The sequence below is a fragment of the Giraffa tippelskirchi genome, chromosome 13, assembly GCF_054371585.1.
Source record: "Giraffa tippelskirchi isolate mGirTip1 chromosome 13, T2T-mGirTip1v1.2.pri, whole genome shotgun sequence".
NCBI classification, from domain to species: domain Eukaryota; kingdom Metazoa; phylum Chordata; class Mammalia; order Artiodactyla; family Giraffidae; genus Giraffa; species Giraffa tippelskirchi.
Genome location: NC_137287.1, coordinates 115,042,913 through 115,051,452, shown reverse-complemented (window position 1 = coordinate 115,051,452; position 8,540 = coordinate 115,042,913). Strand labels below are relative to the sequence as shown.

The 8,540-nt window shown below is 44.9% G+C and overlaps 1 protein-coding gene across 1 annotated transcript; it reads right to left on the bottom strand.

Annotated features, from left to right (window-relative positions):
• Nucleotides 1-3,870: 3,870 nt before the first annotated feature.
• LOC145532333 (antileukoproteinase-like) lies at nt 3,871-7,311 on the bottom strand. Its single transcript, XM_081557103.1, has 4 exons — nt 6,458-7,311; nt 5,421-5,582; nt 4,879-5,028; nt 3,871-4,127 (listed from the first exon to the last, which is right to left on the bottom strand). Exons 1-4 carry the CDS (start codon nt 6,540-6,542, stop codon nt 4,099-4,101), a joined length of 426 nt encoding a protein of 141 aa, XP_081413229.1. The 5' UTR covers nt 6,543-7,311; the 3' UTR covers nt 3,871-4,098.
• Between the last annotated feature and the right edge of the window lie 1,229 nt (nt 7,312-8,540).

Genomic DNA, 8,540 nt, shown 5'->3' with positions numbered 1-8,540 from the left:
GCCCCTACACAGGTATAGCCTCCCTTATTAGCAGCATCCCTCATCAGAGTGGTGCATCTGTTACGATTAGTGAACCTACATGGACATGTCACAATCACCCAAAGTCCATCATTTACAGCAAGGCTCTCTCTTGGTGTTACACGTTCTATGGGTTTGCACAAATTATAATGACATATATCAGTCATTATAATACCATACAGAGTATTCTCCATGCCCTAAAAATCCTCTGTGGTCCACCTATTTATCTCCCCTTTCCCAATCTCTGGCAACCACTGATCTTTTTACTGTCTCCAGAGTTTTGCCTTTTCCAGAATGTCACAATGATCATTTTGCCTAATCTTTTCCTTAGGTCAGGTTTCCTGGAAAACGGTCTCAGGGCCAGATGCTTATGTGCGGGAGGTTTGCTGGGAGTATACGGAGAAGCAGCATCTGTGAGAAGCAAGAGAATCAGGGCCGGGGAGAAATGGAATTGTGATGCATGGCAACAAAGGCTCGGCCAATCCCCTGGAGAGCTCTGAGTGGGTTGGGGGGAGGGTCCTTCAGAGGTGCCCCTAATCAAACTGTGGAGCTAGGCCCTTGTACCCCAACATCAACCAGTCAGTGGATACAGATTATCCCTGGGAATGGGGCGTAACTTTGGATGAAACAGCTCACTATGGCCCAGGGAAATTCCCAGGGAGGGACTCAGCTGTGAGCGTCAGCAACACCCCAGCAACAGAGAGAATGAGCGTCTTCATCCGAAAGGGGTCTGACAGCCCACTGCAGTATCCACTATATAATCTGAAAAAAGAATAAATAAACTCGAAATAAAGAAAAAGAATAGGAGGCTTGGAGATAAAGATACTGAGATCCACCAGTGACTAACTCTATGATCTTGGGCATATCTTTTCTTTCGGTCTAGGTTTTCCCATCTCTACACTGAGGCAGGGTTATTGGACTCATTGGGACACTCCTAAGTTACAAGCATCAGGAGACCAGGTGCCCGGAAGCTGACCACAGGAGCTGGAGAAGATGGGCCTGAGATGAGGCTGAGAGGTGAAGAAGGGAACCTGTCATCACAGAGAGTTCCTCAGACTTGATGAGGGGGCCCATCCCACTGGGATTTTCCCTCCAAGGTGCGTCTATGAATCATTAGTTCGTAAAATAGCAGAACAAAGTGGAGCCTCAAAGGTCAAGCGGCTCATCCCTTTTTTATACAAGGAGTCAAGGAACATGGCCATTGTCACAGACTGAGTCAGCAGCAAGCTGGGAATCAACCTCTGTTCCCGAAACCTGGCACATTTATTGGTACGTTTATTTGTACATTTATCTATTCACTGGTTTCTCAACATCCGCATTGCCTTTTCCTTGAGAGACTGAGTCAAAGCTTATTGTGGTTCAAAGAAAGAGATACCCCTCGAGCTAACTTCCCTGAAAGGAGAGCTATGTGAAAAGAGTAGGGATGAAAGAAAATCTGCCCGCACTCCAGGCTTCTTAAAAAAGGAAAAAACCAAGGGACTAGTGATTTGAACACAAAATTCTGTCAGTCAGTGAAGGGCAGATTCAAAACTGACCAAGAGGATTAGAAGGGCAGACATTCTTTTAAAACAGTAAGGCAGAAAAAATTAGCCTTGTGGTCCAAATATTTGATTTTAAATAAGCTTGTTGACAGTAAGTTCTAGCCAGAGCGGAAGACCGCCGGGAGACCTCACTATTCACCAAAGTTTTTTGATTCCTCCCTTTTTCAGAGCCATGTCTCACTTTCTTCCCCATGCCAGGAATGGCTGAGCCCAGGGTTCCTATCTTTCAATTTCTGCAGAAACCAAAACCTCCAACTTCTTTAGGAGATGCTTGAGTTACAGGCATACACAGACCTAGACCTGGGAACCTAATTGTTCTTTGTACAGATTATTTTTTCCTTTAAGCTTTTTTAAATTATTAAGTTATAAAAATTATTATCAGATACATAATTTGTAAGCGTTTTCTCCCATTCTGTGTGGAGTATCTTTCACTTTATTGATGCTGTCTGTTGAAGCACCAAAGTTTTAAATTTTAATGAAGTTAAATTTATCTCTTTTTTTCTTACAGTGTTTATGCTTTGGATGTCTTATTTAAAAATTATTTGCCAAAATTTACCTCTATGTTTTATCCTAAGAATTTTATAGTTTCATTTTAAAATTTATTTATTTTTAACTCAAGGATAATCACTTTACAATTTGTACAGGTATTAAAACAGCACCCTCTCCACTATTGAAAAAAATCTCCCTCTCTTTCCTACTCTTAATTTCAGAGCCTTTAAAGCATTCTACAGGGCTTCTCATAAATACCTGCTGCTGCAAACCCTTAACTTTCACCTTTCTCCAATTTGAACATTTTATTTCCAGTTCTATATTGGCCATTGGGTACAAATTATTTCTAGTTTCACACAAGATGGTTTTTGAGCTTCTGTTTCTTACTCTCCATGTTAGGTGTTAGGTGTGACTTTTGAAAGGAAAAAAAGAGATTTTTTTTTTTTAATTAGAAAGATTTGTTTTGTCCTAACATTGGATACTAGAAGTACCTAGAGTGGTGGCAATATATATTCATTTTATTTTTAATTTTTTAATTGAAGAATTTTAATTGAAGAACTGTCACCCTGCTTATTTAACTTATATGCAGAGTACATCATGAGAAACGCTGGGCTGGAAGAAACACAAGCTGGAATCAAGATTGCCAGGAGAAATATCAATAACCTCAGATATGCAGATGACACCACCTTTATGGCAGAAAGTGAAGAAGAACTAAAGAGCCTCTTGATGAAGGTGAAGGAGGAGAGTGAAAAAGTTGGCTTAAAGCTCAACGTTCAGAAAACTAAGATCATGGCATCTGGTCCCATCACTCCATGGGAAATAGATGGGGAAACAGTGGAAACAGTGTCAGACTTTACTTTTTTGGGCTCCAGAATCACTGCTGATGGTGACTGCAGCCATGAAATTAAAAGACGCTTACTACTTGGAAGGAAGGTTATGGCCAACCTAGATAGCATGTTTAAAAGCAGAGACATTACTTTGCCAACAAAAGTCCGTCTAGTCAAGACTATGGTTTTTCCAGTGGTCATGTATGGATGTGAGAGTCGGACGGTGAAGAAAGCTGAGCGCCGCAGAATTGATGCTTTTGAACTGTGGTATTGGAGAAGACTCTTGAGAGTTTCTTGGACTGCAAGGAGATCCAATCAATCCATCCTAAAAGAGATCAATCCTGGGTGTTCATTGGAAGGTCTGATGTTGAAGCTGAAACTCCAATACTTTGGCCACCTCATGCGAAGTGTTGACTCATTGGAAAAGACCCTAATGCTGGGTAGGATTGGGGGCGGGAGGAGAAGGGGACGACAGAGGATGAGATGGTTGGATGGCATCACCGACTCGATGAACATGGGTTTGGGTAGACTCTGGGAGTTGGTGATGGACAGAGAGGCCTGGTGTGCTGCAATTCACGGGGTCGCAGAGAGTCGGACACGACTGAGCGACTGAACTGAACTGAACTGACCCTGAGGTAAGTCTAACGTTTGTTGAGCATCTACTACGTGACGGTTCAGTGAGCTATTCCTTTCACATGTTTTCACCTCTAATCCTGATAACTTTATGCAATTGTCATTGCTGTTATCGTTTCCACGTTACAGATGACAAGACTAAAGCTCAGTGGGACAAAGTCATTGCAGTCATTACAAGTCTACAGAACCTGTAACCTATGAATGTAAGATTTAAACCTGTATCTGCTTGGAACCAAAACACTCTCTTCTTTCGATTGATATTTTATGGGTTTTTGGAGAAACCCTGCACATTCAGACATTTTATTCTTCCTCTCACTCCTCGTACCCTAGACCACACTCAGAAGAGTCAAGGAAGATGGAAATGCAGAGAAAACCTGGTACATTTATTTATTCACTGATCAATAGGCATTTCCTGTCGTGTGCCAAGCTTCACACTGCATGCTGGGGATACATAGACAAAATAGGCCAGATCTTGTCCCCAAGGGAGTATTGGTCACAAAACCACACCTTGACCAAGGTGCTTTCATTGTTTTTCAGGCTTGCAGGGTGGGGAGCAGGGGAAATCCGCAGAGCACACAGACCAGGAAGTCCTAATGTTTTTGACCTGGAAAGGATGAATCTGTAGAAAGAAAATAAAGTGGAGCCTCAGCACAGGAACTATTTAAGTGACCCCTATATCCTTCCCACCAAGATGGTCCTTCCACCACCAAGTCCTAGGTCCCTTGGGATAAGTAGAGAGCATGGTGCTGGAACAGTTGAAACAGTGCTGGCCTTTGATGTAGGAATCAAGACAAAATCCAGGCTTTTCACAGGCTCTTCTCTGCTGCCCTCTGGTAAAATCAGAGCATTGGGCTAGATTGACATCTATGCATCTTACTAGAGTTCCCTGTGGTTCCAGATAACTCAGCCAATTGGGGCCATAACCATAGCAACATTCTCTGAATGCAAACAGTACTTCAAGTCTTAAAAAGCACTTCTACATTTAGTATCACCATGGATATAATTGCGTCCATTTTACAGATGGGGAAACTGAGGTCGAGGGTGATATAGTCAGTTGCTCATAGTCACACAGTCAGTCAGACATGATATTAAAAGATAGAACTTTTGACCCTTGTATCACGCTCCTTCCTCCTGCCTTATTCCAAGAAGCTTTCCTTCCCAGGACCCAGCACAGCCTGTCATAGGTGCCTCCTGGGACTTGTCTAGAGAACTCTTAAGGGGTGAAGGTCATTGAAGGGCAGAGGATCTTCTTGGGGAATGGGGAAGTACTGGCAGATGTCAAGAGACCTCTTTCACATGCAAAGGTACCATTAGATTGAGAGCATGTTAAGGTCCAGGGGGATGTGGAGCTTGCTAGATCGTCTCCTCACCTTTCACCGGCAGGACGCATGAATTCCCACACAGACCCCTGCAGCACTTGAAACCATTCAGGCAGTGGCTGTCATTCTGGCAGTCGTTTACGGGGTTGGGCCTCTTACATTGGCCGGTGACCACTGGACACTTCCCAGGAGTGACTTTAACTGATGAAAACAAAGTCACAATTCAGAGGCTTTACCCCTTGGCACATCACCCAAATTCCCAACTCCATCTTCACCCCATACATGGAAATTGGTTCTTCCCCAACTTCAGGATCCAATCTGAGGCTGGTACGTGTCCTAAAGGGGACTCCCTCCCACCAACGGGGCCCCAACCAGTGCCTGACATACCAGTGCCTGTCTGATGGACAGACTGATTCATGAACTGACTGGCCTGCTGTCTGTCTGAGAAAACAGAGCTGGTAGAGGGGGTGGAGGAGCCCTGACTCTATCCCATCCCCCACCCCAGTTCAAAAGAGCCCCCTCCACTTGCCCAAGAAGCATGTCCTCAAGCTCAGACCTCCCTGATCCCCCTTTCCAGGACTGGACTTCCTCACCTGGCTTTGACGTGTCTACAGGATCCATGCATTTGATGCCACAAGTATCCTGGCAGCATTTCTGCCTCTTCGGACACTGCCAGTCACTCTGGCATTGAGGGGGTTCATATACAAAGCACAGCGCAGGGCGTACGAAAGGACAGGCTCCAGGTTTACCTTTTTCTGAAGAGTAAGAACAAAGGAGGAAGAGGAAACTGGCGCTGAGTCATGATCACAATCCTGCAGAAGGAACCAGGCGAGGAGAGAAAACCTAACCCAAGTAGCTGACCCCAAAGGCATAAAGGGAGCCATCAGGATCCCGGTTTCAAGGCAGGTGTGGGACAGTGGCAAGCTCAGCCAAACCCTCAACCCAGAGGGAGTCAGTGGGAAAGAAGGTATAGGCGGTGGTGTGCCACTAGATCTTTCAAGAGGGAGACTTTGTGGAGTTTGCCAATTTCCATGTTGTAAATATTCCCACTATTCCTTATTTCAAGCTGCCAATGTGACATCAACTACTTCACAGAAGTCTTGACGATTTCACAATCAGCTATTGCGAGTCTGTATAAATCAGCTCCAGGGAGTGCTGGACAGAGGTCATGGTCAGGTATCCCTGGCCCAGGGCTGGCTGGGAGGGAGGAAGAAAGACAGTGATAGCAAGAGAGGCCACTCATTCAAGATTAAACAAAAGAGAACAGGTCAACTGAGAAGCAAATAGAAAGAGAGAGTGACTGTTTACAAAAAAAAAACATTAAGAGAAACAGAAACCGATTGGGAAAATTAAAACAGATAGTGACCAAAATAATGTGACAGAGAAAAAAAAAAACAACAGTACAGAAGGAGCTATAGAGAAAGAAAAATAAGAAATACAGGGGCTTATTTCTGGATGCCCAGAAACTCTCTTAGTTGAAGTCCTCAGAGACATGCTTGAAATTAAGGGCCATAGGCTGTTGGAAAGATGGCTTCAAGGCCAGCCCCTGAGCTAAAAAGAAGAGGTTATTCCCACGCTGAGCCATCACTGACTCTGGCACCTGGGTATGGCCTGAGAGAGTCCAACTCACGTTTGGGAGCACCTTCCACAGCCCAGGGCATCAGGAATCCAAAGGCAAATATCACCAGGAAGACGATAAGGCTGCTGGGCTTCATCTTGAGGGCAGGAGGGGCGGTGGTGACCAATGTCAGCCTCACCCTTTATACCTGCTCCGATGGGTGTGCTCCCACCACAATTGCCCTGAGTTCTCTCAGCTGCTATTTCCTAAGCAGGAAATTCAGGTGAGGACAGTGACCACACCATCCAGTGTTGCTGGCTCCTTCCTGCCCTTAGGCAAGAGCGTAAGGACTAGGAAGGGGAATGAAGGACTTGGAGGGGGTGGTGTCAGAAAGCCACTTGGGAACACGTTAGGGGACCCTGAATCGCCCTCCTTTGGGGAAGAGTGGGGGAGGGGCAAAGAGGGCCAAACAGGACATTACAAAGGAATTTGTTAGAAATCCGGAACCATCAGAGAGCTGGGGCCTCTCAAAGTGCAATGACTTTCCCACACTCTGGGGCTCTGGAGGATTGCCACATTTGTTGCCACATTTGTTACCACATTATCCAGAGTCACTCCCCTCCCTAAAGGGCAGGTGACATTTTCTCTTGTTCTCTCCTGAGTTATTTCCATGAAATACTTGCAGTGCCAGTCACACAGAGAATCTTTGCTGAATGACGGGTGGAGAGGGGGCAGCAAGGAAAACCTCTTCGGGCTTCAGCTTTCCCGGTTGTGAAGTGGGTATAATAGTAACGGACTAGATCACAGAGGGGGAACTTGAGTTGAAAAGGGTGAAAGGAAGTTGAAGGGTGAACACACTACCTCTTAGCAGAATGGAAGTGAGACTGATGCAAAGTCAATCACATCGGAGCCCTGTTTCCTGAGATAAACCAATGGGGCTCTTAGCAGTCAGCTGAAGAGCCAGTTGAAACAGGTGTGTCATTTCATATGCTCAAAAAATTCTCTCACACCCCAGAGTCATCCTCACTGCTCTTGCATGATCGTAATGGACATTTATTGTACACTGGCTACATGATGAGAACTTTAAACAATTCTAAATAGCGAAAGAAAGCCTATTAAGGTGAAACCAAGAAAAAAAATGCATGAAATACAGAAAATAGAATGCAGGAGAGGAAAAGACAGTCCCCATGATGATGGTGACAGAAGATCCCAGAGTGAGAGCTGAGTGCCAGAAACACAGGTAGAACAAACTAGAAGTTATGTGGGGAGAAGGAAGCTGGGAGGGACAATATAAGGGTAGGGGACTAAGTCATTTCAGTTGTGTCTGATTCTTTGCAACCCTATAGACTGTAGCCCTCCAGGCTCCCTCTGTCTATAGGATTCTCCAGGCAAGAATATGGGCGTGGGTTGCCATGCCCTTGTTCAAAGGATCTTCCCGACCCAGGAGTCAAATCTGTGTCTCTTTCGTCTCCTACATGGGCAGGCAGGTTCTTTGCCATTAGCACCACCAGGAAACCCAGGGGAACTAAGAAGTACAAACTATTATGTATAAAATAAGCTACAAGGATATATTGCACAACCTGGGGAATATAGCCAATATTTTACTATAACTATAAATGGAGTATAACCCTTAAAATGTCAGTCACTATATAATATGCCTGTAACATATAATAGTGTATATCAACCCTACTTCAACACAAAAATTTTAAGAAATATAAGGAGGAAAAATAAAAGCATTGCGCATTTGCTACTTCAAAAAGAAAAAAAAAAAACGGAACTACCAGACCAGATTGGAGAGGGTCAGAGGGCCCCGGGAAATTCATCTTCTGGAAGGTGAAATTAATAGAGACCATCTGGCACTGATGAATATACATGGAGAGGAGATTGGGCAACTGGCGAAGAGGATGTGGTTGAATAGACGCTCTCTCAACTCATGCGTGCCCAGCTGTGTTCATCTCTTGTGGCCCCAGGGACTGTAGCCCACCAGGCTCCTCTGTCCATGGAATTTTCCAGGTAAGATTACTGAAGGGGGTTGCCGTTTCCTCCTCCAGAGGATCTTCCCGATCCTAGGATCGAACCCTCATCTCCTGTGTCTCCTGCTTGGTAGGCAGATTCTTTACCGCTGAGCCACCTGGAAGGCCCAATGTACATAGGA

What these genes read in the sequence shown, in the direction of transcription:
- LOC145532333 (XM_081557103.1), bottom strand. Translation starts at nt 6,542, where the DNA reads ATGAAGCCCAGCAGCCTTATCGTCTTCCTGGTGATATTTGCCTTTGGA. An exon ending in TGTGGAAGGTGCTCCCAAAC is followed by an intron (nt 5,583 to 6,457) that starts GTGAGTTGGACT and finishes CTTACTCTTCAG; the next exon opens with AAAAAGGTAAACCTGGAGCC. An exon ending in ATGCGTCCTGCCGGTGAAAG is followed by an intron (nt 4,128 to 4,878) that starts GTGAGGAGACGA and finishes TTCTTTCTACAG; the next exon opens with ATTCATCCTTTCCAGGTCAA.